This window comes from Buceros rhinoceros, unplaced genomic scaffold (assembly GCF_000710305.1).
Source record: "Buceros rhinoceros silvestris isolate BGI_N320 unplaced genomic scaffold, ASM71030v1 scaffold25016, whole genome shotgun sequence".
Lineage (NCBI taxonomy): Eukaryota > Metazoa > Chordata > Aves > Bucerotiformes > Bucerotidae > Buceros > Buceros rhinoceros.
This window is the reverse complement of record NW_010417291.1, coordinates 15,074-26,859: the sequence shown is the minus strand read 5'-3', so window position 1 is coordinate 26,859 and position 11,786 is coordinate 15,074. Positions and strand designations below refer to the sequence as shown.

At 42.2% G+C, this 11,786-nt stretch overlaps 1 protein-coding gene across 1 annotated transcript in view; it reads left to right on the top strand.

Moving 5' to 3' along the window:
* The window catches only part of ECHDC1 (enoyl CoA hydratase domain containing 1), an 18,288-nt gene that overhangs the window by 2,705 nt on the left and 3,797 nt on the right, over positions 1–11,786 (top strand). The window contains exons 2-4 of the mRNA XM_010138161.1: positions 952–1,094; positions 4,841–4,893; positions 6,586–6,666. Coding sequence (XP_010136463.1) covers positions 952–1,094; positions 4,841–4,893; positions 6,586–6,666 — 277 coding nt within the window. The remainder of the gene's footprint in view (positions 1–951; positions 1,095–4,840; positions 4,894–6,585; positions 6,667–11,786) is intronic.

Sequence of the window (11,786 nt, the reverse complement as noted above, 5' to 3'; positions counted from 1 at the left end):
TGCTGAACTGAAGTTGAACTTCACTGAAAAGAGAAGGAAGCCAGCCTGCAGGAATTAGATGATAATGGTGCGAATTTTATTTTCCAGAATATATTTGAAAGCATTTATTCTCCCATTAAGATACAAACAAATTATTATTTCAAGTAAATTTAGTTCTATGAAAAGCACAAACTTACTGGTAATAAATGCTGAAGGACCAAGACTTGCAGAAGAAGGGTTTGTACTAGTATTTTGTCCTCCTCATTACCTCAAACATCATGGACTATATCTGTTGGTAAAATAGGAGGTCAGTGGTGTCAGTAATGGTAGGGGTCCTCTCCCAGCAGGACAGGATATGCACTGGCCAGGGTCTCCTGTCCCTTGCTGTTGCATGTACCGGGCACTGCTGGTTCCTTCTTGTAAACTCCATTTTTCAGTTAACTACACTTTTGGCTTGTAACACTCTGTGGAAAGACTCTTCAGGACTTGGATGGGTATTTCTAAATGTCTTTGGCTTCTGACAATTTGCTTTTTTGGGGGACTCTTTACTAGCACTGACTGGTCCTACCTTGAGCCCACTTTGCATGTGACTCTTCTGTATCTGCCAGTTCTTTGGGCAGGGTGGAATGGCAGGAACAGAGGAATGACTTAGATGAACAGATCTGGATGGACACAAGTTCATGTGGCCTAAATGTAGGCAACTGCAAACAAGAATAAATTAGGTAGACTTTATGCTTGCCTCCTTGTGCTTTTTTTTTGTGTAACACAAATACTCTTCTGAATTTTGGGAAGTGCATCTTTGAGGGGAAAAAGAATGTACGTCAGAATTTAAGCTGATGCTTTCCCTGTGTTTTTAAGCCCATATTAAAGATAAGGTTATTAGAGATAACTTGGTTTGGGTGGTGGAAAATGTTATCTAAGACATGATAGTGATAATTTCCTGTTAATTTTGCTTCCCCTCTCTTGTGACAGGTACTATGATTCTAGAACTCCAGGAGAGGGTAACTGAACTGGAAAACTGGCAGGATGGCAAAGGCCTTATCGTCTGTGGTGCGGGAAACACCTTTTGCTCGGGCTCTGATTTGAATGCTGTCAAAGCAATGTTGAACCCCAAGGCAAGTGGTGATACCAATTGAGTTTTTGGAGAAAAATGAGCTTCCCAGGATCCTTTTCAGACAGATTTTACATTATGCTTCTGCTGCAATTTTACATGCAAGTCAGAGAATGGAGCTTTTAATCACTGAAGAAATGCTGGCAGCTCCTTTAAGTCATGGTGAACTGTTGTGATTGATTCCTAACTCCGATCTGAATTCCTACACTGTATTCTTTTTAGCCATTTATTTTAAAAATGCCATTTCAGTTTCTCAGAGCACTGCATGGTGAATTTACACATCGAATAAACTGTGCTTCAGTAGTTTGACCTTTAGAAGCAGATACAAATAATTTCTTGTGTGTTCTAAGCTCAACCCCAAATTTCAGTAGCATGGCTGCTATTACAGAAAGGTTTCAATTCTGTAAAAAAAAACGTTTGGACCCATGTGAAGTGGAAGGGAAGGAACCGTTCTTCAGCTGTAGGCCAGTTGGGTGAGTCATGTTTGTGTATGGGAGTGAAGAGGACAGGGTTGAACAGCAGCATTTTGTCACACCCAGCTTGGACAACTTTCACGTGTGCTGCAAGTCTTTTCATGGGTTAAGATGCAGATCTTGGTAATGCATGAAACGGGACTATGTCGACAGCAGGAGGAGGAGGTATGAATTATGACTGAAATTGCTCTGCAAAGAATTTAGATCTCATGCTAGTACTGAAATAGAAGAGTCACCAGAGATGCTCCAAGAAGAGTTAAACATGGTTGTGTTCTGTTTCCTTGGGAGAGCTGGAACTCTTTATCCTGAACTGAGAGTTCATTTATAATAGCCAACTCCTAAACCATCTGTTTAGTGGGATTTCATAGTTTTCATAAAAAAATGAATAGAATAAGGAATATAATTTTCTGTTCTTAGTCCTGCAGAACTTTGCTCTCTTAAATCACCATAGATGAGAGTTTGGGCTGGTTTCAGGTGAAGTTTTCTGTCCACAGGCATCTCTAAGGCAAAAAAAGGCGAAAGCTCTGTGCCTCAGCTGTGTTTTTTGTAATGCTGCTTTAGCCCATAACTTCTAGTAATTAGAGAAAACACTTAGTTTATTCAGCTGGTTGGTCGAGGGAAGATTGTACTTTTCATAATCTGCTAAACAGATTCATGGAGTGCAGGAAAGGCAGAAAAATGGCCGAGGATGCTGAAGGATTTCCCTGGCTCCTCCTCTTCCTCTTCACTCTCCTTCTCCCATGTTCAGTTGTTCCTAACCCTGAAACAATCCCAGGTTCCCTGCCTGTTCTTTGGCAAGTGCTGACATTGTGACCGAATCGTGGAAGGCAAATAAATAGTGGAATTTAAAATTTTTTTCCTCCTGTCCTTATAAGCCTGGTTTGCAAGAGCAGTAACCTCATTCTGGAGGGAGATGGGAACTGCTGGCTAGCTGCAGAGCAGGAGAGGATCTTGAGAGACAGCAGGCACCAAGGAGACTTTTACTTGCCTTGGTCCCTGCCTAGAAGCTCTGGGACAGCGGTTCCTGAGCAGTAAACTGGAGGGAGGACTTCTGAGCAGTTGAAGATGGTCTGGAAGTGCTGTCCCATCTGTAGTGGAGGTAGACTTCAAGCTCTTGGAGCAAAGAGCCAGTGGTACTGTTTCCTACCTAATGAAGGTGAATTTCTTCTTCCTGCCTCCCGCCTACCCCAGCCCCACCAGAATCTCTCCATCCTTTTCTTCCCTATGCAGTGCATGCTGTATTTTACCTCACTTCCTGCTTGTTAGATTCCTTCTTACTCCAAGGACAGTGTTAGAGCTGAAAATGTGATTATTCCACTAGACTCCAGTGAACACCTCTTACGCAGATAAAATACCGACTAGGAGCCTTGTTCTTCTTCTCAGGAAGATTTGAAGGGTGTGTTGGCCAGAATTCAAGTAATTGCGTATTTTTCTCAGGGTGTTTTCTGTGCAGGCATGTTGTTCCGTGTGATGCACAGTAATCTCTCTGTCACCTGAGAACAGGGATGTATCTTTTTTGTCTGCTCAGCCATAACTGTGTTTCATCGAGCTGTTCGGTTATGGCATTAATCTTTAATTTAATTTTGGATTTTGGTATGAGTTGAGGTGGCCAGTTTGAATGGAAAATGAAGTGAAAAATGACTGTTTCTGAAGGGGTTGGGATTTTTTAGCTTCATCCTGACAGCTGTAGCGTGGGAACTGCACAAGTCTGTGTCTGAGAGCTGGTACCTGGTTGTTTAAGACAGCTGTCATGGAGGATTTGACAGTACTTCATTTTGGAGTGGAAATATTGTTGCTGGTCTTAATGGGTGTAGGAGGTGGCTACAGTGAGAACTAAAAGCCTCTTTGTAGATTAACAAGCACTCGAATTTTCAAGCACACCTTCAATAGAACTGAATTTCCTGGTTCCTGGTAGCAGTGGCCATGGCAGCTTCTATCTGTCAGCGGTCTGTCCCCAACCACCCTAATGCTGGCTGGTGTTGGGCAGAGGAGATCTTGAACATATGGACAGTAAATCAGGTGAAATAACCATAGGTTAACTTCAAGGTCCTACTCCAAGATGTGCTGAAGACTTGCTGCTTATCTTTTTTTTCTGTGAGGTATGAGTCAGACACTTCTAAGGCAGATTCTTTATCTTGCCAGCCCCTGTAAAATAATGTTTTAGAAATTAGTAAATGCCAATAAAGAGATGTTTGTTTGTCCTTTTTCTTCCTGCTATTTGTATGGGTTGTTTTTGTTTGGTGTGTTTTGCTTTTTTTAAGATATGCTGAAATTGTGACTTACTAGATTTTTACTTCTGTGGTGTTCAAACACTTTTTCTTTTTAAAATCTGGATTAAATGGCACATATGTAGTTGAGTGTATGAACGTGGTCACACCGGGTTGTTTAGCCCAGCCATTTGTTGAGTGCCTGGTTAATGCAAGATGCCTTAGAGAATATAAGAACAGGGAAGGCAGATAATGATTTTGCTTCCCCAGTGACTTGTCACTATGGCTTCTAGAGGTTTGGCTTTGTATTTAATAACCTTTTGTCGATTTTTCCGCCCTGAGTTTATCTTGGATTCCTGGAGTCTTTCAGGGGTTGCAGTGCCTTGCTGCAAAGTGTTCCGTGTTTAACTACATGTGGTAGGAAGAAATAGTTGTTTTGAATCCAGCAGCAACTGATTTCAGTTGGAACTCCCTGAGTTCTTGTAGTGGAAGAGAAGGGAACAGTTGTTCCCTATCCACTATTGTTTGCAAGCTTATGTAGAACATAGAGGAGGAGGGAAATGAGACAACTCTCCTGTTTTGCTTTTTCTTTTGGATGAAATCCTCTTGGCCCAAACAATAAAAAATGAAGTTGGTAAATTGTATCTTGTCTAAAACATACATATTTGTAACAGTAAAAAACAGTAGTTAAAAAAGTAGTGCTCTATGGTCCTATGCAGACTTAAAACTCAGCTCTATGGGTGCTTAACTGGGAGTGAGAAGAGGAAATTAAGAGGCAAGGATGTAAATTTTGCATCATAAAATTTCACTATTGCAGTACTTTAACGGTAGCTTAATTGTAAATAGTTCATATAAAAGTTCATATAAACTGGTTGAGTTATTTTTTGACCTGACTTACACTAGATTTTCTATTTGTTCATAGTGGGCTTGGGCTGGAACTTGAGCAAGATTAACCAAAGAAAAAACCCCAGCTAGAATAAATGTAATTGATACTGTGTCTACTCCGTCCGTGTGTTTAATTGCTTCACGTTAAGATCATTAATGCTTTTGAAATTTCCTGTTCTTTCTAGGATGGGATGAATATGTGCATGTTTATGCAAAACACCTTAACCAGACTTATGAGGTAATATATTTTATTTACCCTGCTTGAAGTAATTAAAAGGATTGGAACATGTTTTGGTGACTCTTTAACGAGATGTTTAAAGCTAAATACGTAGTTGTAAGTATGTAATTTTGAATCCCAGACCTTGTATTCACACATGTTAATCAGGTAGATATTTATGGATTTAAATTAAGCCATGACATTTTGCAACAGTTAGAGACTTCCAGAGCCTGAAACCAAAAAACCCCTACAGGCTTCTCTGTGGAGGGCCAGGAGGTACCTGGAATTAAGAAAATACAGGCCTTCAGAGTTTCTGAAGCTGGCTCCTGGATATCCAACTCAGTGGATATCAGTAGCTCTTAAACAAAAAAACAAGCAGAGCCAGCTGATGCAGCCTACATAGGTAGCATTTATTTAATACATTTATTTAATCTTCCCACTTCATAAGAGGAATATATTTGGTTCTACCATCTGGTACTTCTGCAAAACACTTTCCTTTAGATTGAGCTTCCCTTAAATCCCATTTCTATTAAATCCACATGTAATAGTCTGCTCAGAGCTCTTTGAAGATAATTTTTTGATAATTCTCCATATGAGAAAGTGAGTTAACATGGTTCTGTAAGACCACCCAGGATATTGGAGACTTACAGTGCTACTACTAGTAAGGAATCCTCGGGATTGGAACTAGAATCCGTTTGTGTAAGTTGGTCTCAGTATAATCACAGTGGATGGGGTGAAGCAAAGAGGAGGAGGATGTATGAAGATAAAGCCCTTGCCTTGGGTCTTGACTTTGAGGGTGGTGAAGCTCTGGTTCTGAGGGGGATGTCTGGTGTAGAGGGATCAGCCTCCCTCAGAGGGAGCTTGGGCTGTTGGATCCCGGAGGAGGTCCCTCAAATGGATTGGAGTGGGGATGTAGGGGACTTGGCCCCACATCCTCTGGTTCCCCATAGAGCATAGGAGAAAAGAGGTTATCCTCTTCTGGGGGGTGCACTTGTGCCGTGCGTTGTGTGAGGTGTGCTGCAGCTGCGAGCTGGGCTAACCATTGTCTGCATTTCTTGGGGAACTTGGCTTCTAAGTCAGTTGCTGTCTCTGAGTGTTCATTTCACAATGGCAACGGGGAAGGCGGTTCTCCCTGCATGCACCTCCTTCCCTCTGTCCTTTGAATTACCTTGGGCATGATTCAATACATCACCATCAAAGGTAACAGATTGTTGCTATCCACAAAGGTTTTGTCCTCCAGAAAACCCAGTTCTGTTAAGGACTGATACAGTAGCTCTCTGTTTGAGGAGGCTGCTGAATGCTAGATCTCACTACTTTTAGGTAACCCATCCTTTCAGATCTGTGTGTCCCTCTTACTGCTTTCTGTACTGGCTTAGAGTAGGGTCTTGTGTCACTGTCCTGTTGATTCTTCTTGCAGCAACTTTTTAAGTATGATCTACCACAGATCTTTTCCATGTACATGGTCTTGTTTGCTTTAATTCCATTTGTTATCTGCCTTGCTGCTTCATGTTGGGACTTATCAAATACAGAATAAGCATTTTGGCAGCAGTGGAATTGGTATCGTGCTGCTTAACCACAAAGGTCTAGTTCTTGGAATGAATTAGAACAGCTTATTTTCCTGAATATTTACCACAGAGATGGTTTGCTTGAGTTCTTTTGTCTCTTCTGAAAGACTAAAAGCATAAATTTTCCTTACGAAACTCTCTTGTGTAGGTTGCCTTTGATCAGTGTTGCACTAGTCCAAGGAAAAGCTTTTGGAGGAGGAGCGGAACTGACCACAGCGTGTGATTTCAGGTATGATCAATGATTTCAGTAGCTGTTCTGCTGGGTCTGTGATTTAGTGACTGTACCTGTGAAATGTGGGAAGCCTGAGGTACCACCTTCACCAGGAGTCATATCCCTGAACTCCAAGGCATTAGGAACTGGGCTTTGTCGGCAGATTTCCCAGGAAGAGTTTGTGTTTCCCAGTGGTACAGAGGGAAGGTAATTTCTGGCCAGGTTATGTGGTTTGGGCTGCTGTGTAACACAAACGCAGCTGGCTCTGTTATGCAGCCAGTGGGTCCAACTTCTCACCCCTGAGTGAGAGGTAGGGTGACTGCAAAACTGTATATCCCCTTATGTCCTTATGTGGCAGTTGTGAGTAAAAGTAAATCTTTATTTCTGGTATTTCATGTTCTGAGTTTATTTGTAACATAATTTTGTGCTGTACAGTTTTTGAAGCAAGAGTTTGAGGTGCAGAGGAAAAGCGAATGTCCCTGTTTTTTCAGACAGGTGCAGGATTTACTGGCATGAAAACTATCAAAACCCCGAGGGCTTTAATTAAAGTGACTGAATGCAGAACAGGGACTGGCAGAGAAACTAAAACAATATTTATATTGGTTTAATATAATGTTTAAAATATTTATTTACTTAAACAGTTGCTAATGTGCAAACAGCCTGCAGGTAGGTGTAAGAGGATAAGCTCTGTGTGCAGCCTCTCTGAAAATGAGAGGCTTTTAGTGAAGTTTTTATGTAAGGAGATGAGCTCTTTAAGAGGGCCTTGGTGCCTGAAGTGGGAAAGGAATTGTCCAGAACAAGCTGATAGTACTATGCAAATTAAACTAGATTATTACAGTGCTGTTCCAGGCGTCAAGAACAGGCTTTGGGTAGAGGAGATGGTACCTGCGTTGTCTGAGCTGCTCGGAAGCAATCCTCTGCTTTGGAAGTAGATACAGCCGGATCTTTGTTCTTATCCACACAGCAGCTGGTGAACTGAAACCCCAGCTCTGAGCAGTCTCCAGGTACCAGCTGAGTTACAAACACATGGTAAACATGCAGAGGGGTGCTGGGTCTGGCAGCTGCAGTGCTGATGAGAGAATGCACCTGGGAGACTTCACAGACCTTGCTGAGTCTGTCTGCTGATGGAAAGTGAATCTTGTTGTCCCTGAAGAGGAGTTTAGGGAATGTGAATGTAATGAGAGGGGGATCCTTTGGCTTTCTAAAATATGTATGCACTACATTGTTAGACACGCTGTGTAATTACAGGCCTTGTCAAGCAGCTCTTACTTACATGAACTGAGCAGCTGCAATTCCTCTGGTGGGCTGCCGTAACTTCCATAATAACTAGAGCGGTGGATCCATCTTCCCTTCCTTCTCAACACACCCAGTCAGTGCAATGGAATGAGACCACTTCGGGAGCAGCAAGTGGGACTTAATAACAACAACAAGGCAGAGAAATGTACTCTGTGCTGCTGCTGCTCCTCCTCCTGAACAGAGACAAAATGAGTGAGTTGTGGCTGCTTTGAATTCTAAATTTCAACATCTGCTTCTATTTTTCACATTTACCATGTAAACTACTTGGTGCTGGCCTAAAATACGTTCTTACTTTTAACTCTGTCAGTTCATGCAACATTAATTCTAGTGATATTCTTGAAGTGATTCACTTGCACTGGACTGGCTTATGTATCTTTGAAATGTGCCCTGGCAGCACAAGGCACATTTCCATTAAAGCAGAGCTGTGGAGAAACCCAGTTTTCAAATAGCTGAGGTGTTCTTCCAGTGGCAGCTCTTGTGGCTAATTGTCTCTTGCTCTGTTTTAAGCCAGCTCACCTAAAATGGGATTAGGGAGGGCTTGTGTGCACTCTGGTGCATTTATTTTGAACATAAGTCCAGAGGTGAAAAGGGAGAGCATCTTAGGTCATGGAGATGGAGGAAGAAGTCTCCTCAGAACATCTTCAATCTCAGCTGCTTTAGGCGTGGTTGCCATATGACTCTCTGTAAGACTAACAGCCTTACAAAGATCATAAACATGAGATTGGAAAAAGGGAAAAGTAATTGTCCAGAGAAGTGCAAGGTAATTAAAATCCTGTCAGGCTTTTTACTATGAGAATTGGAAGATAAGGCTTGCGAGACTTCAAATATTCATCTCAGTTATTGCTGTGAAAGTGAGCAATGTAAAACCATGCAGGTATGAAACTTGTTTGGACACTGAGCTATGTAGTGCAGTTTCAAGAAGCCTAGAGTCTTTTTGGCGTGTTATCCTGAATGTTCTCCCTGAGCCTGGGAGGATGGCTGTCCTGAGCTGCTGTGTCTTCTGCTTCGCGTGGGTGCCTGTGAGAAATCTCGCTGGGGTGATGCCTGTGTAGGTCTTCTAGACACATCTTCAACTTTGAAAACTGGGTCTTCCATCGCTTGGTGAATGGGCTTCCACAGTACCCGAGTGCTTCTGAAAAACAGAGTCTCTTTCCCACCCCATACCCCCTTTGTCCTCTCTAATGCCACTGCAAAAATGGGCTCATAGCGAGAGACAGCAGTGTTCACCTTTCCTTTTTTTAGAGTAAATTATTTGGCTGTGATTTCTTCAGCTGTAATTGAGGTTGCACAGTTAGATTGCCAGTGGCCGGTTTCATGACTCTTGTTGGTGCTGAGCAGTATCCTGCTTGGTAAAAAGCACCAGTGAGGCAGAGGTGTTTGCTTTCTGAGCAGCCTCCTGTCCTGGATCTGTAGGAATGGCAGCACCAGGCTTTTAAGGAGGGAAGAAGCTTATGCTAATACTACTGCATTTATCAAATCGGGCTTGCTGCGCTTTAATTGGCTGCTTTTTCTATTTTTGTGAAATATGTAGGCATGTTTAGTGTCACATTTTAAGGTGTTAGGCATGTTCCATAAAAGGCCTAATAAGTGCTACAATGCGGTACCCGGTAGCGAGCATCTTCTTGTGTGTTAGTCAGCTACAGTCAGCTTTTCCAAGAGGAGCCTTCAGAATGTCAGAGCACAACACACCAGCTTCTCTGGAAATAGTTTGATCTCTTCAAGGATTTTGGCCTTTAGTTTCATCAGGAGGAGCTTTTAGGTACACAAGATACTGCTGCTTGAAATCAGGGTAGCTCTTTTCCCTGGGTAGAGCATGGTGAGAAGGTAACAGGGCGGAGTTCTCGTACTCAAGAGTTTTGGCCAAGTCCAGGCTGACGAAGCACTTTTCATTAGATGGGACTCTGTAACTGAGCTGTACGTCATCAGGAGGATAATCAGTAGCCAAATCTGAGAGTGGGTTCTCACAGCTTCAGGTGCTTGCTGTGTTTTTCAACTGTAGAAGACCTTCCTCTCACATGTATAAAACCTCCTTCAAATCAGTTGGCAATTCTAGAATTCTGTTGCAGTCATGCATCATGTCAGTTTTAGAGCCCTGGGAGGTTTGTTAGCACAGTTTTCAGTTGAATTTTCAGAGGGGTGGGTTCTGGTGTTAAAAGTTCCATGTTGGCTGCCTTTCAGAAAGCTGTTGTTGTTTGTGACCTGGCACACTTTATCTGGTTAAGTCCTCACAGCACTGCTAGAAAAGGTCTTGAGAGCTCATATATTTGGGCTTGTATTTAGGGACAGGTATTGGTTTTTTCATTATTACCAGTTTTCATTTGGGTTTGAACTTCACATGTTATACGGTCTTCCAGGCAGAGGATTCTTTAGTCTACAGTTCAAATTTACCACCAAAATCAAATTTGATTTTTACTGGAAATGTAAATAGCAGCAATAAAATAAGACTGACTTGATGTTTTGTTTCTGAGGTTGTCGTCTTGTAGGGATTTATTTCATTTCAAGTCTTACTTCCTTGGGAGGCCAAACCACCTTATCCTGGGTGAATTAATTGCTGTTGGCTTCAAATAAGTGTACGATCTGTTTGCTTTGGACAGAAATGGTTGTGTAGGGTGCACAGAGGCCACAGCGGTAGCACTGTGCACAGAGGCAGACGAATTTCAGTGTGTTTTGTTACCCTTGTGAAGGGGTTGTTAGCGGGATCTTGCAACGGATTTTACATCCTTTCAGGCTGTGGGTTGCAGAAATACGATGGATGTGAAGTATCATATGTATTAGAGCAGCTCAAACCTGCATCTCTTAAGGCTGATGTCAAGATCTGCTGTTGCTTTCCAGTTCAGGAGAGTGAGGAGAGCTTTGCCTTTTGGATGTTTTGGTTGCCAAGTTCTGAGCTGGAGGGTTGGGTAACTCCCCCTCCCCCTTCTGTCAGCAGCAGAGATGAGCAAACAATATGACTAAAATCTTTCTGCTTTAATGAATTTGGCCCAGGAGACTTTTGTTCTGTTTTCTTTGGTCTTGATAAAGATATAAGTAAAGATTTGGGAAACACGGCTTATAAACATGAGGGTATATGCTGCATGGAAGTGTGCACATGATTAAAAAAATTAAGTGTTTTCAAATTCAAAACAAGCTCCAGTGTCTATTTTTATTTCTAGATGAATAATGGCATCCAGGTTTCACTGAAAATTTCAATTACTAAACACCTTTACCTCCAAGTGGTCTTTTCTCACTGAAGAATCTGCTAAAATATCCCTGGATCTTTTCTAATGGAAATTTTTGCTTTAGTCTAAAAGGCATATCAGTTGTTAAAAATGTTTGCTGGAATGAAATCCAGATAGCAGTGGTTCCTTTTTTGGAACGAAAGACTCATGTGACATTTTGATTACCAGCATGAATAATTTCTGTGAGCAGTATTTTGGTGTTCACTTGTGTGTTGCGACGTTGGCAGCCTGTGAAAAACAGCTAAAACCTGCTTCATGGGTGTGACCGAGTGCTGTGTCAAGATGAAAACTACGCTGAAAATAACTGTGTGGGCTTTCATATGCCTTTGCAGAGCTGCGCTGCTCCTTCCCCGTGTGTGCATGGTACTTGTGGTCAAGTAGACCCAAGGGCAGAACCCATGGGCTGGGGAGTTGTTATTGATAACTGTAAAAAGTCTGTTTGCCCCACTTGGTCATAGAATACCAGGATGGAAAGGACCTCAAGGATCACCTGATCCAGCCTTTGGAAAAGGTGCTGTGTTCTGGGTCTCCTCAGCTTGTTTTACTGCCATAATACTGCTCGTGATGGTTTAATCAATTAAGCTTTTTGGAGCCCCTGTGTCTGCCATTTAATTCAGTTTATCA